The sequence below is a fragment of the Macrobrachium rosenbergii genome, chromosome 15 (assembly GCF_040412425.1).
Source record: "Macrobrachium rosenbergii isolate ZJJX-2024 chromosome 15, ASM4041242v1, whole genome shotgun sequence".
Taxonomy (NCBI): Eukaryota; Metazoa; Arthropoda; class Malacostraca; order Decapoda; family Palaemonidae; genus Macrobrachium; species Macrobrachium rosenbergii.
In genome coordinates, this window is record NC_089755.1 from 26,460,999 (window position 1) to 26,483,661 (window position 22,663).

The following is a 22,663-nucleotide window of genomic DNA, read 5'->3' on the forward strand; positions in this document are numbered from 1 at the left end:
AAACTAAATAAAAATGCAGGATACATTGTTTTCAACACACCCAAAGGAATAAAAATACGTAAGGTTTTCTTACAATTTTCAATGGTATTTCAGATGACGCTCATCTGAATGGAAGAAATAAAATTTATATTTGTAGAGCAATACAGTAAACCCCCGTATTCGCGTTCTCACGATTCGCGGACTCATGTATTCGCGGATTTCTCTGTGGAATGTATCTACCCATTATTCGTGGAAAATTCCCCCATTCGCTGTATTTTTCACTGAATAATATTCACTAATTACTGTATTTTCATATTTTCATGATTAAATGCACTTTTTGTAATAAAACTATTAAAATACTTGGGTATAAGCATTTTTTGAGGGTTTTTCAAAATAGGCAGTTCTAAGTGTTTTTAGAGGGGATTTAAGTATTCGCGGATTTTAGCTATTCGCGGGGTGGTGCGGTACGCATCCCCTGCGAATATGGGGGTGTTTACTGTATTCACTAATTACTGATTTTTATTTTATCTTCATGACTAGTTACATTTTTTAGATAAAAAAATGTATTTACTAATGGTTCAGATATTAATATTGTATTAAGGTAACCACAGAAAATTATCAATAAAATTTTTAATTAAAATCCCGCTAAATCACAAAAGAGCTTACTGATGTTAAAAACACAGTTCTCTCTCTCTCTCTCTCTCTCTCTCTCTCTCTCTCTCTCTCTCTCTCTCTCTCTCCAAAACAACAGAATGGTTAAAATTTGGAGTTTTTTATGAAAAACTCATTAAAAATGTAGGTTTTGTCAATTTCAAGGCACCCAAAGGATACCCAAAGGATTAAAAGTAAGGTTTTCATATGATTTTCGACAATTATTTCTGGTTATGCCGATTTTTTACTTACAACACGGCATTGGAACAGAACCCCTGTCGTAAACCGGCGACTGCCTGTGAAACTTGTCCGGTATACAATTAGCAATTATATGATTTGTTTTTAGAAGGTATGCAATGGGTCAGTAGCCATTTTACCTTTGTTTTTGGTAATTTTAGTTTTTATATTTCTTTTTATGTTTGTATTTTTAATTTTGAATCTTTAGTTTGTACTTGCTATTTTTGTTTGATTAGCTTTTTTTAACCATTAATGGACGGGCATCATCATATGAGTGTCTATAACAGGTTTTGAGTGATGGGCAGACTAACTCATATGGGTATTAATATTATGTTCCATACAATTTGGTTGAATTTAGCTGGAAAGATGTTCATAGCACTTCAATGGTCGACAAATGACTTATGGCAACTGTGTAGCTCAGCACGGAACAGAGGGGGGATTAGTGTGCCTTGAGACTTAATGGGGGAATGTATTGCCCCTCTCTATCCCATGACGACTTTTATTTATTTGCTCATAAATATACCCAGGGAATGCTGTTGGTTTTAGTTCTTATCTTTTATGTTAGTATGTCATCTATAACTAATTTTGCAAAGAAAAGGGCAAAGAAATACTGTATTAGGAAAAACATGTATACCTCACAAAAAGTTACTGCATCTCCCCATCTCAACAAATCTCGTAAATATTTTGCAACAATATACATGCAGTCCCTGGTTAACGACGATCTGGTTTTATGGCGCTTGTCTAGTGACGAAAATTGGCAATTTTCGGCGTCGAAAATCGCCGATTTCTGCTTATCGGCGCCGATAATTGGGTATTGGCGGCAATACATACCTAACAGAGGTGCCAGTTACCGAAAATCGGCGTTTTTCAGCGCCGATAAGCCCCGAAATTCACCGAAAAAACATGAAAATCGCAGATTTTTGGTTAGCAGTGATTTTTGGTTATCATCACACCCTCAGAACAGAACCTCGCCGATAACCGTGGACTGCCAGCTCTCAGAATTTGTTAGTGATTTTAGTTCTTATCTGTTATGTTATTGTGTGAGCTGTAATAAAAATGTTACAAAATAAAATAAAATTAAATAATTAGAAAAAAGATGTATAACTTGGTAAAATTAGCATATTTTTACGAGTGTCTTGTAAAAGAGGCCCTGTAAAAGAGGCCCTACACAGAGTTTTAAATAGCCACTTTCAACTTCCTGTGTGTAAGGATTATCTTCTCCTTTTTATGTTCTTTGTTGTATGTTTGTATGGATTTTAGTCTTTCTCTCCTTACCGTGGTTTCTTTCGATGTGTCCTTCAGATCGCTTCACAGATGATGTGCTATCTTCTTTTTGTATTTTCTGGGCTTTGACCTGTGTCACCCGGTGAAATTACCATCTAGCGAATTTCACCAGGTGACACAGGTCTTCCCCCAGAAATAGATTTTTCCTTTGTCAAAATCCCTTTATTATTTTTAAGTATTGATATCTCTCAGAAAGGCGTATAGAGACGAGATCGGTAATTTCTTCACTTTAATTAGTACAGGTACTTAGTATTATAAAGGATCAGTACAAATTTAACAAGTTACAATGATAGAAAACGAATCACTCTTGACTCAGTCTCTATGGGGAATACTGAAGTGAAGGGAGACGTACTCTCCCTTGAAGGACACAGTTCTGAACTCCTCTCTCCTCGTCGGTCTCTAGCTCGTTGAACCCCTAGAAAACTTGTTATCTGCAATCTCCACCTCCTTCTAGCCTTATTGGAAGGATTAATCAGCAAGGCCTCCCCTTCAAGTAGCTGATTGGAAGGACTGTAGTGGGTGTGATTCAAATCTCTCCTTAGAGGACTTGATTGGAGGTGATCTTAGGAGGGTGTGTGAAAGACCCTTCCCAAACGTAATTGATTGGAGGTTGAAGAAATACATCACTTGGGCCAACCCCCAAATTCCTGGAACTTCCACGAAAATGCCTCCCTGAGAAGGCGGGGCTATAGAACCAGCTGCTGTAAGCATTTAGGCTGTGCTGACTCATGACTTGGTTAGCTTAATTGCGAGGCCATTATTTCTCACTTTTACGACTGTTTTTGTGGCTTCAACACGATATACTGCTTATGGTTCATGTAAACATCCTGCCTTGATCAGCGTATTAATCATGATACAACAACAGCTTTTGGGCGTTATCACTGTGTTCTTTGCCCTCTCTCTCTCTCTCTCTCTCTCTCTCTCTCTCTCTCTCTCTCTATCAATTTCCCTATTTATTCTACACCACAACCCTGTGGAAGGTAGGGAAAAATTTTTAGAATTTTTTTTCTTACACCATGTGCATTTGCATATCTTCCTCTTTCCATTGATGTGTTTTTTCTTAAACTGGCCAGCCTTAAAGTTTGCCCGGTCTAGGAGTGTGTTTAATATACATTTAGCCTGTCTCTTAAGGGTTAATACAGTATTAGGCTCGATTTTCATTCTGTTTTTGTATCCCTGTATTTGTTCTGCCCATTTTGTAGTTTTAGGAAGATAACTCATTTTATTGTATTTCAGCCTGATGATGAGGTTATATACCTTGAAAGCTTGCAAAATGTTCTACCTTGCCTTGGCAATATCATTCATTATCAGTACTGTATTCATTATCAAGCTAAGATTTCCAAGTAGCCACCCTTTTACTGGGACTAGTAAGAGATTATGTAGTTTTGTGTTAATCATATAAAATAAGCAAGGTTTGGGTAGGCTAACTTTGGCCAGGCTTAGGACTATTCCTTGAATCTATATTTTTCCACTTTATACCACCCACTTGTCTGTTAATGAAGATACAAGAGGTTGGCATAACATGAGGTAGCAATGAAAGAATTTGCAGACATTTAGTGAATCGGTCTTCTAGAAAAAAGTACTGGAGTGTTGGGTAACAAGACAGAAACCTTGGATATTGGATGAGACCTAGGATACAATCAAGACTAGACACATACAAAAGGTACACTTAGAAAAATTTGAGGGAGGAGACGAATGTCAGGTAGAATGTGCTAAGTACTCAGATCTAAATATTCAAATTCAGTGAAGATGAAGAAATAAGGGAGAAGATTTGGACAAATGTGATTTTGATGTTGACAGAGCATAAACAAAATACAATAGAACATAAAAGATGAAAAGATTCACAATATGCAGTGTACTGATGGCAATAAGGGTAGGGCTGTCAATGCCCTCCCATTGTGAATCGTAGACATTACTAAAGTTTGCAGCATCCCTTCAGCCCCTAGCTGCACCCATTCCTTCACTTCCTATCCTCATTCTTGCTGTCCAACCACTCCAACTCCTTCATGTTACTGTCTAAAGCACTGAATGGCTGAAAGTGCCCCATTGCTGTGGCTTTCTAGCCGAATCTTCTTACATCAAGTCAAATTTACACTGATGGGTCCGAACATTTGTCAGGCTTGGGATTTCCAGGAACATTATCCAGCAAAACACCAATTTTTCTTGCATAACAATGCTTCTGTTTTTACAGCAAAATTACATGCAATAGAATCAGCTATTGAAATTATTAAAGATGTACCATCACAGAAATTTATCATTTTTAGCAATTAGCAGTGCTATAGGAGCCCTTCAATTACTTTGCAGAGTACAGTATACGAAGATGATAAAACTATAGAAGCATTTTGGATTTCTTCCTATGTAGGCATTACCGGAAATAAAATAGCTGATAAAGGAGTCAAAGGTGTAGCTGTTATTGCTAGATCCCATGTAAATATTACTACAGGCAGTCACCAGGTTATGTTGGGGGTTCCGTTTCGGTGGCAAGGTATAAGCTAAGCTGAAAAACAGTGTAACCCAGGACATCATAGAAAATCATGAGAAAAGCTTACCTTTAATTCTTAGAGTGTCTTGAAAACTACCTAACCTGCATTTTGATGAGTTGTGCATCCAAAAACCTCCAAAATTTGGCTTGATATTGTAGCTGTATGTACATAACTGTACCCTGTACTGTACATGAAATGTTTATCTGCAATGAAAATATTAAAATTAGTACAGTAATGTACAGTACAGTCGACATTCTGTCCCTCTGCTTTCCTCTCGCCTTGATGTTAGGTGTTGAGGTCAAGGGAAGCCTGGGTGTACATTGTACCCGGAGTACCCTCCCGCTTTTTAATGGTTGGGCTGTGGTTTTTATTCTAGTGTAGGTGACAACGTTGTTTTTTTATTCTGGTTGTCGTCCAGGGCAAGGGCACTCTTTTTTAGTCTTTGTCAGCCATCGGTGAACTTCCGTGGCTGCAAAATCCCCACTGAAGTAGAGGCGATTGATGGCCATACTGCCACGTCCTCTATGGGTTAAGATGAGCGGCAACCAGAGGCAGTACCCGCCTAAAGCAGCTCTCATACCAGGTAAGGTACAACAAGCATTGACCCAATGCTAGCAACCTTCTTAGTTCAAAGTCATTATCTTTATTAATGTTTTGGATTAGAACATATCCATGATTCCCATCTCCTCTCAATGTGGAATCAGCAATGTAATTGCTTGGTAAGTCACTTAAAATAAAAATTACATTTTTATGATAAAATAAAGTTTTATATGCAGTATACTTAACAAGCAATTACATAATTGGAGCCCGTCCTCCTCCCCTCAATGGACATTCGACATCAAACGATTGAAGCTCTCTGCTGAGTTGTACCAATCAGTCCTGAAAGTGGGCGGAACCCTGTAACCTACACAAGTGATGGTAGCTCCACCACAAAAATTTGAATTTTGTTAGACTGACTATGAGCAAACCAGTTGTTTATTCTTAGCTTTATAGCCTCCGACACTGTGGGTTCGTCCAAATCTTTTTGAATCAAGGATATTACATCCCTTTAATTTGAAATGCCCCTAAGCCTGACGATTGAACATCTCTCTTGTTCAATGGATTGGAGGCACGGTCTCCTTCCTTTGCTCTTTCATGACCAGGAAGAGAGTACCTAGGTGAGCCGAACTACCAGTCAGTTCAGAGATTTACTTGAATCCTCCCTCCAAAAGACCGAGGGTTTGTATTTGTGTAGGAACAAATGACAAATTTTTTTAAGTAAATTGTATTTTTCCTAACAAACAAACCTGAGGTCTTTACATTACGGGCCCACATCATACCACCCCTCATTCTCTTACCTGAATCAAAAGATAAACTGCACATAATTGAATGTACTGTATACCGACTGGGTGGGCAGTGCTTCTGCCCCTACCATGGTAACTGTTACCATAACCAACCTTGCAAAAGTTTTAACAGCCAGACTTCCAGCTTGCTGAAAGTTAATCCCATATGTAAAGACCTCAGGTTTGTATGTTAAGAAAAATACAAACCACTTTAAAAAATTTGTCAGTCTGTTACAATAAATCAAATACAGATTTATACCTTTATTTATACCAAAGAATGTATAAAATAAAAAAAATTAATAATTCCTTACATTTTAATTTGAAACTGTCATGCTAAGTAACCCCTGGAAAAATGTTGGTATGGCCATTTTTCAGGGGATTCTGGAATGTAAAAATTTACTGTGTATTAGTATACAGTACTGTACAGGCCTGTATGCAATACTATTAAAGTGTAAATATAGTAAAGTATTATGTACAGTATTTTATAAAACATTATACTGTACAGGGTAATAAAATGTAGAAAAATGCAAAAAATGAATAATTCCTTACCTATTTTCAGTGATTTTGAAAGCTGTTACAGCCATAGGCTAGGTTGTGGGAAATGGAGATGTCCATGTTAGGGAGCCTGGAATGATGAGGATAAAATTAGTAGGGTATGCAATAAATAGTACTATACAGTACAGTACTGTATTACAGTAGTATTTCATAAACCAATGTGCAGTACTGTAGTACAAAAATTTATAAAAATGGAAAAAAGTAGTGAAGAATTCCTTACCTTTCATTGATTTTGAAAGATGTAGGCTAGGATGAGGGAGCTCTAGTAGAGTCAGTAAAGGTGCTGGGCAGCCTGGAATGATAATGTAATGATAGAAATTAGAATAAAGTACAGTATAAATATTACAGTACTTTATAAAATGTGTAACAATTTATAAAATGAAAAAAAAAAGTTAAGAATTCCTTACTTAATATTAGTGTTGGCTTGTTGACCAGGATGGGCACACTGTATGGATGCAGAATGGGCCTATGATGTGGAATCTGCAGGTGCTTGGGAGTCAGGAATTATAAAGATAAAGATGATACAATAAGTACTGTAATAAACCCAGTATTTTATAACACAATTTTAAAAAAATTATACACCTAAAAATTTTATGAAAAGTGAAGAATTCGTTATCTGAAGGGCATTGAGATGGTACAGGGGGCTTGTGAGTTGGGGTTTGAGGGTGGGATCACTGTTTCTGACAAAGCTGGAGAGGGTGAGTTGAGCTGGGAGGAGGGGATAACTTCTGGATCTGGAATGATAATGATAGTTATGTAAAGTATATAGATTATTAATGTACAGTTACAGTATGTACTGTACACTTTTTTCAAAAATTTATAACAATTTATAAAACATTTTAAACAAAAAAACAAGTGAAGAATTCCTTATCTGGTGGACCTGGAGAGGGTTCAGTTGCTGGACCTTGGAAACCCATGAAGGGTTCAGGGTGTCAGAGTCATCATCATTTTCAAAGAAAATATGGAATGATAATAAAAAAAAAGTTATGCAACAGTAAATATATTATACTGTATATTACAGTAAAAACAATTTACAATAAAACAAATTATAAAAATGAAAAAAAAGTGAAGAATTCCTTACCTGATGGATTCCTTACCTGATGGAGCTGGAGAGGGTACAGGTTCAGGTTCAGGGGTATCTGGATTGGACATCAGTTCTGCATTGATAAAAGTTATCAGGTTATGTAATATAATACATATGCAAATATAAATTACAGTATGTAACAATTTTATAAAATTTACAGTATTACAATATATAAAACATTTCATACACAGTAGTAAAATTAAAAAAGTGAAGAATTCCATACTTAGATTAGGAATGGCAGATGGTGTTGAAGACTTGAAGTAAGTGTCCAGCCTAGACTGCACACTTTTCTTCATCTGCTTCTCCTTTAAGGGGAGCGTTTGACGAAAAAATCGAAAAATCAAAATTTTCTGAGATATTTTATATATGGCATCATACATATCCTGACTATCTTCTCAGAAAGTTTTATTAAAAAATTCGCCATAGTTTAGGAGTTATAAACAAAAACAGTAACCCTATCATAGAAAAAATTACATTTTTCGTATAATGTAATGATAATGTCAGTATATCGGTAGTAATTTCCTTTTAGCTATGAAATAATAATATCTAAATGCGTTATATGGCAACCCTGTGGACCTAGTACGCATCAGCGAAAGCCAGGAATCCGCAGGGCAGGCAGTGACGTCAGACAGTCAGTCAGTAGCAGCTCAGAGCTTGACTAAGTCAAACGTCGCGCTGCCCAACCTGAGCCGTGTTTTGACACTCTCTTCATCTAGCTTCATTTAGCGAAGTTATATTACTTTGCAAGTCTATTGTTATATATTTTGGCTTTTCAAATATGTCATAAAAACATCAAACTGTGTAACAGCAAGCAAATAAATACACAGAGAAGCAAAAATATCGTATATCTCAAAACTAAAGTTATCAACATTCAAACTGCATCTCCTCCATAACGAATGCACTGATCTCAATGAAACGAAAAGCAAACGAAAGCTAAATAAATTGTCTACAAAACAAATAGAGAGTTTTTTCATTTTGTCCTCTCGAAAATTTTTGGGGAATTTTTTCAAAAAATCAATCAAGTTTTTTCAAAAACGAAAAATATTCATAAAAAAAAAGAAAAAATAAAATTGAAAAAAACGACCCCTTACTTTGTTCTAATATATAATATCTGCCTACCACGTAAATTTGAGCTCTTAGTTTGCAAAAGTTATGGAGAAGATGCATTTTGAAAAATTTTTGGGTGTGGGGTTACCAGCTAATGGGGGCGGAAGACGAAAATTATGGTTACAGTCCTTTGCCCTATACAAAAATAAACCCAGGCACAAAATTTGAAACTGATTCATTAAAAACACGGAGTTATTAGCGAAAAACGATTTTATCAAACGCTCCTCATATCGTTATAAAACTTTGTAGGCCGATATCTCAAAACTAAAGTTATCGACATTCAAACTGCATCTCCTCCATAACGAATGCACCGATCTCAATGAAACAAAAGCAAATGAAAGCTAAATAAATTGTCTACAAACAAAGAGAGAGTTTTTTCATTGTGTCCTCGAAAATTTTTGGGGAATTTTTTTCCAAAAAAATCAATCAAGTTTTTTTCAAAAACGAAAAATATTCATTAAAAAAAGAAAAAAAAAAAAAAAAAAAACGCTCTCCTACTTTGTTCTAATATATAATATCTGTCTACCACGTAAATTTGAGCTCTTAGTTTGCAGAAGTTATGGAGGAGATGCATTTTGAAAAATTTTTGGGGGTGGGGTTACCAGCTAATGGGGGCGGAAGATGAAAATTATGGTTACAGTCCTTTGCCCTATACAAAAATAAACCGAGGCACAAAATTTGAAACTGATTCATTAAAAACACGGGAGTTATTAGCGAAAAAACGATTTTATCAAACGCTCCTTAAAGTCTCCATGTAAAATGTCAGGCAGTCCGTGATCCCTCTTTGAACCTTGGCGAACCTTTCCATGTTACGGTCCTCAGTCTCAAAACATCCTATTGCTTTCTCCAAATGAGAAAGCCCTTATGACTTAATACCTTGGGCTTTGGGACTGGTGCCTCTTCCTCCTCTGGGATCATCTGATTCTCCAGCTCAATGAGGTCCTTTGCTGATAACTCCTCTCCATGGAATACCAGCAGCCTGGTGACATCCTCAGTTTCCACCTCCAAATTTAGCTTTTTGCTTAATCCAACAATTTTTTATATAAGTAACTTGCCAAGTACAGTAAACCTCTCATATTTGCGTTTTCATGATTCGCGTTCTCATGGTTCGCGGACTCATCTATTCACGGATTTCTCTACAGAACACATATACACATTATCTGTGAAAAATTTGCCCATTTGCAGTATTTTTCACTGAGAAATATTCACTAATTACTGTATTTTCATACCATTTTCATGACTATATGCACTTTTTGTGATAAAACTATTAAAATAGTCAGGTATAAGCATTTTTAGGGTTTTTTTTTTTGTGTTTGAACTATCAAAATAGGCAACTCTAAGTGTTTTAGAGGGGTTGTAAGTATTCACGGATTTTAGCTATTCGTGGGGGAGTGTGGTACGCATCCCCCAGGAATACGGGGGTTTACTGTAATTACTTAGCTAACAAGTAAGGCAGTCCCTGGTTAACGGCGGGCTCAGTTAACAGCGATCCGGTTTTATGGCGCTTGTCTAGTGATAAAAATCGCCGATTTCTGCTGATTGGTGCCGATAATTGGGTATTGGCGCCGAAACATACTTAACAGAGGTGGGTGTCCTGATAACTGGCACAGTAACCAAATCTATTCAACATAGTTACTGCCTCTTTGCTCCTAGTCTGCTTCATTATATGCAAAGATGTCCCAGTATGCTTAGGTAATGACATGCCTCCTATAACTGCAGCAAAAACATCTTGAGCCAAATTGAGGACTTTCTCCCTGTTAACATCTTCAAGCTCTACTTTGTCTGAACCATTTTCTGACAAATGATGGTCTGTTACTAACCATGCCAAAAAAATTGTAGAGGGACATTGGTATAAATCTGGATGCTGCTTCATAAGAGATTTGAATATTAAGATCTGTTTGTCTCATAATCCTGATTCTTTTTGATTCCTCCTTTAATTCTTTTTGTATAATTTTAGCAGCATGATAAGGAATTCTGTTGTTACTTACTGTTGTGGTACATTCAACATTATCACTATCATCTCCTTGATCATGATCAGAATGATGGTCAGCTTCTAACTGTTTTGTCTTTCCCATCAAATAACTTTTTGTCTTAGTCGAAGAACATACTGAGGACTTTTCTTGTTGGGGTACAGTGATAACTCTGACTATGTGACTTATAATAAGACACAAGTTGTTGTATGATTATAGAACATTTATAGGTAGTATGCAACTGTCCATCTTCAAGAAGCCAGTCACGGTATTTTAAGCACAACACTCATCAAGATGATGCTCTTGATCCTGTGTAGCATCACTTCGTCATTAAGCTCTTTTGCTTTCTTCCAAATTGTTTTCTGGAAATTTACTGTTTCAACAAGTGATAATATATGTGACCCATTTTTGTCCCTAACTTTACCACAAATAAAAAGCATTCTTCTTTGTAATTTATTCTTAGAATACTGGAGCTTTGATGCTTTGTAGTAGTACTATCACAAGGCTCAACATTTGAAGTATCTTTATTGGAGGGACTTTTGTCTCATGTTCGAGATTTCTGGTTAACAGTTCTTTTTGCTGATATATAACTTTTACATTATCCATGATATTTAGGGTTCTTGTGGATAAAATCATAACTATTCACTTCATTTTTTTATCTCTTTGCTAAGTCAACTTTCCTTTTACCAACAACATACTGCGATGATGGTACTGTAATCTGTTTTGTGTCACATTATGGAGTGCTTCACTTCCTGATCTCTGGCATAGGATGCCCAGAGAATATCCTGTGTTTGAAAGTTTGCATTTATGAGTATTAGAATGCATTTTGCACTATTAACCCTGAAAAATATTGACACTAACTGTTAGATAACTTATGATTAATGCTAACTGAATGCATGAAATTAATATTTTGGCAGTCATTCAATAAAGAGTGTAAGCTGTTATAAAACAGCTTGTATTCCAAGGTGAATACATACAAATGCTTCAAGTAATAACTTAAATTTCTTGTTTGATCATAGAAAACTATGTTCAATTTCAAATAACATCATTCCATATGAAGTACACTATAAAGAAAAGATATGACAATATGTTTAGAAGATTTGTAAAGTACTAAAATTGAAAATCACCCTTTCATGTGTAAGATGGTCTGTGTCATATCAGTCCAGTTACAATAATTCCAAAAGCTGCTAATCTATGATCAGGAGCAATTACTTCATCTATTCATATAATTTTAGTTCTGATGTTAGTTAAAAACAACTTTTACCAACCATTTAACACAAATTATTTAGAAAATTCAGATTTCATTGTTGGCCATCTTGGATTCCAAGATGGCTGACAAAGCTACATTTTCACAAACATTTCCAATGAATTTTTTGACCCAAAAAATTTAGATTTACACTCAAATAGTGTGTTATTACGCTTAATGGGCGTAGATATACGACTAAACAATACCGTGTCTGGTGAATTTTCAGGATGTTCGCAAGAGAAATTTTTGAGCAGACCTCTAGATTATCAGTCTAGATACAGTTAAGGGATCGGCCGCCTAAAAACCCAATAATCTTTAAAAATTCGATTTGCTGAAAAAATTCTATGGCTTCGTATAGGGTTCAAGAATGTGTCCACGAAATATTATGCTAAAATTTGCCGTATTTCTCTAGTTATGGCCTAAAATGTAACAATAACTATATACCCATAAAACACCAGTAGCGCAAATGATTTAGTCTGGTATAGTTTTTGCGATATATATTACGAAAACTTTCTTTGAAATGAAATGTATAATGTCAATAGTATCCTACTCGGCACCTTTTTAGTTATTCCTAGCCATGACAACGCACACGTCATACCATGACGCCGACTGTGGCCAAGAGTTGCCTATAAACTTCCAAGCTAGAAGGACACGTTTTTCATGCTCGCTAGCCTTGACAGAACTGTATTTTCTGTGTTTTTTTGTTTTTTCACCGTGCCTAAAAGGTCCAAGAGTTCACTTCATGCTTCTAGAATGCGGAAAAGCCAAGTGGAAAAGTCCAGGCGAGAAGTAGAAGAAAGAGTTCAAGAAATTAGTGCCATAGAGGGGAATGGAGCGACGGAGAGAGAGAGAGCTGTCGCCCATCCAACGGCGCAGGCAGCGATCTCTGCTGACCAGAGACCAACCACATCCACCCCTAAACGCCTCTTTATTTGTTCGTCACTACTAAAGGGCAAAGATATTTTAGAAAAAGAAAGCAGTAGCTCGGAGGCTGATATTATAGACGATCCTGAAAATAAAATGATCATAATAAGTGAAGCAAGACTTGATGAATTACTTGAATCACGAATCCTAATTGTGAATGAAAAGTAATTCCCAGGATCCATTTGGCAAGGGATGGATTCGAGACACTAATAAAAAGTGTAGGCAACTATGATACCTAGAGTAATACCTTGCAGCAAGATCAGACAGGGGACCAGGAACCTAAAATTTATAAGAATGTGTCTTAGGCACATAAATAATCAATTAATATTCTTATTTATAATCATTTTGCATTAATTAATACCCAAAAATAAAATTAAGACCATAGAATTAATTGTAACACAGTCTTTGAAGTCCCTTTTACTTTTTTTATGTAACTAAAACTTTGAAGGCCCGTTTCTCAAAACATAAGTTTTTCACCTTCAAAATGTATCTCCTCCCTTAGTATTGGACCAATCTAAATGAAATTTCATATATAATATGAGGAAACATGGTAGATTAAAAAAAAATGAGGATTTTTAATATTTTGAGTTTCTGATTTTTGGCAATTTTTTTCTGTAATTTTTCCGGAAAATTTCATAAAAAAATAAAAATTCATATCTCGAAAAATAATTGAAAATCAAAAATCCCCAGCTTTATATCGAAGGCCCATATGTGTTTTATACGTGGTTCAAATCTCATCCCTTAAAACCAAAAAGCAAAGGAGGAGATGCATTTTGAAAATGGCCATTTTGGCGAAAAATGCTCTGGCGTCACAAAACCTAAGGTCACTGAACAAAAATTTTTTCCCCAGAAGTTCCACACAATATCCTTTAACAAACCCCCTATATATCAACAACCTGTCGTAAAAAAGTCTGAAACCGGCCGATCCCCTTAAGCAAAAAGAAATTTAGGTCTGCCCTTGTGCCAAATTTATGATGGGTAACCTCCAAAATTTGGCCCTTGGGTCCCCTAGTATAAATTTTGCAAATGAGCTGGGAAATTCTAAACATAGCTTGACAGGGTTGTAGACTCATGAAATATGAGGCGAGAGGTAATACATAACAGTGGTTCCAGGTGGCACATGCATTATTCTGTCTGTTAGTCAAAAGACAGAACCTGGGATGTTCAAGACAGCAGTGTGGTCGAATATACTAATGATAAGTTGTGATGAAACAAATTCACCCTGTACTTTGACCAGGAAAAAAAAGTATAAATTAGTTTACTTACCACACCTAGCACACATTTGTAGGCACATCTTTAACTTGTGGGTTGCTAGCGACAACCCGGGCTGTCCTAATTTTGAAACATCATCAGCACAAGTTTTTTTATTAGTATGTGATATAGGAATTACTCATCAGTTCTCATTTTCTACTGTTTTGTGTGAATGAAAATCTTGCTTACTTCCTAGAAAATAAACAATAATTAGTGACTTATTTCTGAAGAATATAGGTAGAAAAAAAGTAGAGAACTCCACAAGTTTAAACACTTGTTAAACTATAATTTCATGTTAGATGTTTAGAAAAGAAGTTATTTAATTTTCAGTATTTTAACATAGTTGAATTGCTTCTTTGGTTTCTTTTCCTATTACTGAAAGAAGAATGGAAATTCCTTGTTTGGGGAAGATCATATGGTATTTAGATAAGAGTAACAGTTTTTTAACCTAGAAGTCTATTGGATCATTTAAGATCTAACTCCTAAATAGAGGACCTTGTAACATCCCCCTCCTTCCCCTATAACTTTTAGTCATCAAGCAGCCTTCCTCCTAGAGTTCACTACGGAATGCTTTACCCCTGAATGGACTCCAGTGTTACAGGGATACATCCTAATTTAACCTAAGCTGCTTAGTCTTGGGATGGGGTCTAGGTTTTCCTCCCTTAGACCTTTTAACCTTCCATAAAGCACTATAGCATAACCTACCATCCTTAATCTAATGTAACCAGAGTAACCAGCCAACCACACCCTTCTCCCTCTGGTTAAGCGCATTAAATCCAACCCCTAAGCAGTGTAACCTTGGTGGTCTAACATTACAGTATTCTGATAAAAAGTTTAGAAGACATTAGTTTAAGATTGTACATGAACACAACAGACAAAAATTAATTTACACAAGCCTTAGTGTTACACAGGATCTCACTCCTCATTCCTTTGCCTAATATAAAGTTAAAATTTGTTAGTTTGAGAGACTCCTGCCCATCATGCCTAGATGGTATTTTTATGGTTGTAGGCTTTAGCAATTATCATTTATCAGTCATTTCTTTTGTACAGTGGAACTTCAGTTTTAGTAGTAATCCATTCTAGAACGTCTGATGAAAACCGAATTGTATGAAATATGAAGCAGTAATTTCCTTAAGAAATAATGTAAACCCATAATTCGTTCCACACACACCCAAAAATATAAAAAAAAATACATTTTATAGAGAATAACTATAGTTTTACATACAGAAAACAATGAGAAATAGATATAAATGACTAATGAAATGGATAAATGAACATTTAACATCACCTGCCTTTATTGAAGACTTGTTGGCATATGGAAGATGGTGAGGAGGGGAGAGGGAGGAGGAGAGGTTATTGTTTGGAAGGGGAATCCCCCTCCATAAGGGCTTCAGGTATCAAGGCCCTATCTGGGGTTACTTCCCTTCTGTGTTTTTTTACTGGCACTAGGATCAGCTTGAGAGTCACTGGACCCTGTCGCACAAAATATCTGTCCAGAGACATCTGTTTCTGGCATCTCTTTAAGATTTGCTTAAAATGGAACAAGGCATTATCATTGAACATGTTGCAGACATGGCTTGCAACAGCTTTGTTAGGGTGATATTTCTCCACAAAACTTTGCAACTCACTTCACTTTGCACACATGCCCTTAATACTGCAGAAGGCACATCATCCTCCTCCTCCTCCTCCTCCTCCTCCTCCTCCTCCTCCTCCTGTTTGCTGTTCCAGTTGAAATTCTTGCAGCTCTTCAGTGGTTAACTATTCCTCCTCCTCCTCCTCCTCCTCCTCCTCCTCTGCCATCTGTTGCTGTTCCAGTTGAAAGTTTGCAGCTCTTCAGTGGTTAACTATTTCCCTGTGGTTGTCCACCAACTCTTCCACATCCTGGCCAGTCACATTCAACCCCATGGACTTCCCCAAAGACACAATAGACTCTACAACAAGCTTTGGGTCGTTAGGGTCAGCCTCAAACCCTTCAAAATACTTCTCAAGGACACATTCCGGCCAAAATTTTCTCCAGGCAGAGTTCATTGTTCTGGAACTCACCCCCTGCCAACCCTTACCTATAATGCTTATGTAATTGAGGATATTGAAGTGATTCCTCCAGAACTCTCTTAGGGTCAATTTAGTGTCTGAGGTCACTTAAAATTACCTTTGAAACAGTGTGTTGGTGTACAGTTTTCTGAAATTTGAAATGACCTGGTGGTCCATGGGTTGGATGAGAGGAGTGGTATTAGGGGCAAAAACGTCACTCTTATGAAACTAAACTCCTCCAACATTTGGTCTTCCAAGCCTGGAGGATGAGCAGGAGCATTGTCCATTACCAGGAGGCACTTGAGTGGCAATTGGTTTTCCAGAGGTGTTTCTTCACACAGGCCAAACACTTAATTGACCCACTCAATGAAAATTTTCCTTGTGACCCATGCCTTTTTGTTAGCTTTCCACATCACACACAAAATTGTTTTTCTTGAACACTCGGGGAGTTTCAGAGTGATACACCAGTAAAGGCTTCACTTTGAAATCCCCACTGGCATTTCCACAGAACAAAAGAGTTAGCCTATCCTTCATAGGCTTGTGTCCTGGCAGTGCATTTTCCTCCTGCGTGGTGTAGTCCTCTTTGCCATTTTTTTTCCTAAAGAGGATTATTTTATCACAATTGAAGACTTGTTGGGAGAGGAATCCTTCAGCCTCTATAAATTTCTTGAATTCGTTAACGAATTCTTCAGCACTATGTTTGGCTGAACTTGCAGCCTCCCCATACCTTACCACATTGTGTATGCCAGTTATCTTTTTGAATTTTTTGAACCAGCCTCTGCTGGCCTGAAATTCACTAACAGCAGCATTTGTTCCAGGCATTTTCTTTGCGAGATCCACATGCAACAGCCTTGCCTTTTTGCAAATTAGTACCTCCGAAACACTATCTCCCATCTCCCTCTTATCTGTTTTTCATTGAGCCACACCAGCAGCAACAACTCATCATCTTTGATTATAGCAATCTGTATTTTGTTAGCATATTTACCCCTTTTGCAACATCAGCTTCCTTGATTTCTTTTTTTCTTCACGAGGATGGAACTGATCATTGATATGGACTTCCATTACATCCCGGCGACATCAGCTACCCATACACCACTTTTGAACTTTGCTACAAGTTCATTCTTAAATTCAATCATGTTTCTCATCTTTCTTATTGAAGGATTGGCACTCAGGACTTTCTTTGGCCCCATGGTGGGTTATTTAGTAGTTGCACTCAATCAAAAAGCACAAAAACAATGGATTGTTACAAAATGTTTCAGATGAATGGGTGGGTTGATGCTCACTCGAGAAACTAGGGCATACAAAACCAAGGTTTGACTGTATATCAATGATTTGGGTGGTTTAAAAACAACTTTTGGTCACATCTAGTACTGAAGTTATTTATGTTATTAGCCAACAGAACTTATATACAAAGGTCTTTGTAGAGTATGTTGTATATTCATCCAGTGTTAATTTCTTTTCATGTAATTTTGTTTTTAAGAATTCCTGAACACTGTTTTCAGTTAACACATTGTAGATCAAGTATATTGCACATTCTTTCAGGTAAGTAGTGGAGAAGTATGGCAGGTAGAGGGATTGTTGTCTGTTGCACAACAGATGTCCTCCAATTTGACTGTGGTTGTATACAGCCTCGATTTACCTTCCACTGAACTTGAACAGGTATGGTATATGTGGGATATTAAAATTAGATAATTAAATTTGAAAGATTTTGATTTCCCTCTTGTTGTGCAGTAGAATTTCAAATAAGTTTAAATATCAGGTGAATAATGAAAATTCCTTTTATTCCTTATTTTGGTAAAATGTGTTTATAAAATTTACGGTGCCTGTCTACTAACCATACAAATGATCTGTATTTGGTTTTTGGTTCTTTGTAGTCATCATAGTCATTACCATTGTTAGTTTTTCTCTTATGAGTGTAGACATGAAAGGATTTCTTTCCACTTTGTTTTATCTTGTGCAAAATTGCCTAAACTTTTATAATGTCTGTGTTTTCTTGTATGCATTAAGTGGTCTATACTGTACAGCTAGATCTTCACTTGAACTGCATTGTAAATAAATGTTGCATTGTAAATAAATGTTGTCTTAGGTAGAAATTAGTATAGGCTTGTTGGATGGTTTCTGTGCCATGTTCTACCATCAGTTTGTTCAAAACATACATAGTTCTTATTTAATCAAACCATAAACGATACAGTACAGTTTACAATAATCAATCAAAAGAATAATTTCCAATGTGAATACAAACCTTCATATTTTATGTAGGAGTGTTGTATGCTCGTGTGGTAGAGAGATCACCATGGGACCCGGGCAGAATTTTCGGAGATCGTGTGTTTGATACAGCAGTCAACGATCTTGAGGAAGAGACTATGGCTCTCCCTGTGGACTGTTCACCAGCCATCAATGTTTTATGGGGACCCCAAATGGAACCCAAAATCTCTATGGACTTGCCATGGTTCTGACTTGCAGAAGGGTCTTGGACCAGGTAAATTCTATTGTGTATGAGCAGCACAATTCACTTACATTTAGCCTATCGTGCAAGACACTTCTCAGCCTCGCACTCACCAGAGGAATACTTTATCTCAGAAAGTCCTTCACTGACCAAACAGGTTGACCTGGACCTGGTTCACCTATGTCCGGGTCTGTCGCTGGACTGCCTCTGTGTAGAGGGAGTTTCCCTGTCACGGCAGGAGGCAGTGGCATTGGAGTCGACTGCCATGGCAGCATTCCAGACAATCTCCTGGATAGGTCTTTGGTCCCTTGCAGTGGCAAAGATCACTTTCTCCTCTTTGGGTTCTCGTAATTCCAAAGAGGAAACCACATTCAAGAGACTAATGTTGTCTGGAGGTAGAGCCATATCCTACCTACCCCACCAGACAACTAACCTGTGGGTGAACCTGGTGCTCTAGAAGAGTCTCTCTAGGAAGTACCATGATAGAGACTCTGTCTTGACTCAGGTCACCAAGTTTGTTGGTTCCAGTCAGCATTGGCACTCAGGAACGGACTGGTACTGGGTTCCGCTTCCTCTTTCCCAGAGAAGTGGATGCCGTGGTGGACAGGTGAAGGATCGAAATAACAGTCTCCTTGTTCACCAGGCAGTGGTCAAGACCTCGGGTCTTCGTGTGTCACTACAACCCGACCTTCCGGGTCAGGCTGGCTCTTCCTCTTCAGGTCCTAGGAAGTACAGTACCACATTAAGGAGTGGAAACCTTCAAGTTCCCACCACCTCACCAGCATTTCATTCGCTTCCAGACACAGTCGACCCCAGGATTTGCGGGGATAGGGACCACAACCCCTGTGAATAGCTAAAATCCACGAATGCTTGACACCCCCTCCAAACACTCATAACTGCCTATTTTGAATGTTCAAACACCAAAAACCCCCCTCTAAAAATGCATATACCTTCGTATTTTAGTTTTATCATGAAAAATGTACAGACAGCCCTCAGTTATTGACAGTGGTTTTGATTGCTTGGCTAACAACATTGTTAACCTGATTTCCGGCGACAGTGCGATTTCCGGTGTCGGTAAGCAGTTTATTGGTGTTGGCCAGCAGTTTATAAGCGTTGGCAAGCAGTCTATCGGTGCTGATAAGAGGTTAGTGGCGCCAATAAAGCGGTTTATTGGCACTGACGATGTCATCAACACATTCATTACCATGATTATCGGCAATTATTGGTTATCGGCGATTTTTGGATATCAGCGCTTGGCCAGAACGGAACCCCACCATTAATCATGGGCTGCCTGTATTTAGTCATGAAAATAATATGTAAATACAGTAATTAGTGAATATTTTCTATGAAAAATTCCACGGGGATGCATTGAATGCTTTGTGTGACGTTCATAATCCCAGCAGGACCCATGGTAGTTCTTTCCTGCAACAGCTTCCCTGGCATCTGGTGTTTAGAGAGGTTTTTAATGATCTATGTAGCCTCTCAATTATTCCGTTTGCTTTGGGGTTGTAGGTGATGGTGTGGCTTATTTTGGTTCCCAAATTGTTGGCTAGGGCATTCCACAGGGCGAAGGTGAAATTCGCACCCCTGTCACTGGTAATGATCTGGGGAACGCCGTGCCTACTGACCCAGTCAGTCAGGGCTTTAACGCATCTTTCTGCCATCTGCTGTTGGATGGGGATTCTGGCCATCTTTGTATTCGTGTCTGTTATTGTGAATAGATATTTGTACCCCTCTGATGGGGGTAGGGGGCCCAATGTGTCAACATGAATGTGGGCAAGGCGGCAGGATATCGTCTTATACTCTTCTAGCCCGCTCTCCATTTGCCTCGTGATTTTTTACGTTTGGCACGGGATACATTGTCTTGTCCACATCTTGACGTCCTTTCTCATTCCCCTTCAGATATACCGCTCTATTATCATTCTGGCGGTGGATTGGCCTGATGGGTGGGATAGATTGAGGGTGAGGCCAAAAGCTTTCTTCCTTAAACACTCCAGCAAGTAAGGGCATGGGTGTCCTGTAATCATCTACGCAGGTGATGGTTGCCATTCCTTCATTGATCGACAGGTCACTCCATTTAAGGGGGTATTTATCCGGCGCAGTCATTACAGTCCCTCATCCTCCTGCTGCTTCTGCTCTCAGGATACAAGATCCCAAGCTGGACAGTCTTGGCCCAGTTTCTGGAGAGGGTGTCCGCCACAGTGTTTGATGAGCTCTTCAGGTACTTGATTGTGGAGGAGTTCTCTGCTATTGTTGACGGTGTCGTTGTTGACATACTGACCATGCATCTGCTGCTTCTTGAAGGCGTGGACATGGGGCTGGTGGTCTGTCTGCGTCACGAATTCATGTTCCTCGAGCATGTGGCAGAAGTGTCAGACTGCTTTGTAGACTGCCAGGAGTTCTGTGTTGAATGTTGAGTATTTCTGCTCTGTCATCGTTAGCTTTTACTGTAGAGAGCTAATGGGCAGTGACCATCATGTGTCCTGCCTGAGTATGGCACCCATCACCATGTTGCTTGCATCGGTTGTCAGTGTGAGGGATATGTTGGGTAAAGGAAAAATTAGTGTTGTTGCATTTGTTATTGCTTCTCTAGCTAACCTAATTGCTTTGTCTTATTCACTTGCCTCTTCAGCTAACCTTGTCTTGTTCACTTGCCCAAGTTGTTTTTTCTTTCGTATCAGACACTGATATATGGGGCTCATGATCTTAACTAAGTTGGGAATGAATCGGTGGTAGTAGTTTATGAGTTCCAAGAACTCTTGTACTGCTTTTCACTGTTGTCGGTTAGGGAATTCTGTTATTGCTTTTATTTTTTTGAACGGTTTGATGCCATCTTGGGTCACTTTTTTGTCCTAAAAATCAACTGTTCTTTTTTCCCATTTGCACTTGGCTTCACTTACTATTAACCCGTTTTCTTTTAGTCTTTTATCACTTCTATCACATGTTTAATATGCTGCTTTAGGTTCGGGCTGAATATTAGTATATGATTCATGTATACTACACAGAACGGAAGGTCCCTGAATATCTCGTCCATCAATCCTTGGAATGTTGCCCTTGAGTTGTGGAGGCCAAAACAGCTCTAATTGAATGTGTAGGTGCCGAAGGGGGTGACGATTGCCGTCTTTTCAACATCCTCTTTCGCTACCGGTACTTGAAAATATCCTTTTAGCAGGTCGATCTTATCTTGGTGAATATTCTTGCTCCACTCATTTCGTTCATTATGTCCGCTGTACTAGGTAGCGGGTATCTGTCCGGCTTCATCTTGATATTCAACCGTCTGTAATCTCCGCAGGGACGCCATGTTCCATCTGCTTTTGGGACCATGTGCAGTGGTGATGCCCATGGACTAGATCCCTTCTGGCATATTCCGGCTTCTTCCATTTCCTTGAAAACTTTCATTGTGTAGGAAAGTTTTTCTGGTGCAAGCCATCTGAATTTTGAGTGTATCGGGGCGACCTTCTGTCTGGATGTGATGCTTTATTCTTGTGCTTTATTGGTTTGGTGAGGTCGTGCCTGAGGTCATCCTTGAATCCATCCTTGTATTCCTGCAACAAATCTCTCATTTCTGCTGGTGGGGCCTCTAGTGCGACAAGGCAAACTTTCTACTGCTTCTTGTTTGTTGAAGTCTTTGTATGTCTGCTGGGCTGTTGAGGAGATGAATTCTTTGTGGATCTTGTGACTAGTTCCTTCTTCACTCTGTCGGCTACTAACAACACCATCATTACATCTGCCGTTATGAAGGACCATAGTCTTTTCTGTTGAGCTTGCCTTTCATCTCCTGCCTTCCATACATGGTTAATGGGGCTCCGCTGACGGTAGAGACCTGCAGGTTAAGGGGCTGGGCAGGTTTCATTTGTTCTGCTGGTCTTGCAGGGATAAAAGACCTGTAGGCTCCGGTTCTTTCATCTCTAGCGAAGAAGCATGTCTGTGTCCGTCTCCCGTACCTGGAAGAAAGACAGCAGTGGGCAGGCACGATTTCTCTTACGAGGCAACCTGTCTGCCCCCTGCTGACATCAGTATGGTTGTGTCACTTCAGCAACCCTACTGGGTGTTTTTTGAGAATATGCAGCCTTTGTCGCACTTCCTTGTTTTT

At 38.3% G+C, this 22,663-nt stretch overlaps 1 protein-coding gene across 1 annotated transcript in view; it reads left to right on the plus strand.

The window, feature by feature from the left end:
* Window positions 1-22,663, plus strand: part of LOC136846471 (uncharacterized) — a 152,043-nt gene that overhangs the window by 10,724 nt on the left and 118,656 nt on the right. The window contains exon 3 of the mRNA XM_067117276.1: window positions 17,667-17,783. Coding sequence (XP_066973377.1) covers window positions 17,667-17,783 — 117 coding nt within the window. The remainder of the gene's footprint in view (window positions 1-17,666; window positions 17,784-22,663) is intronic.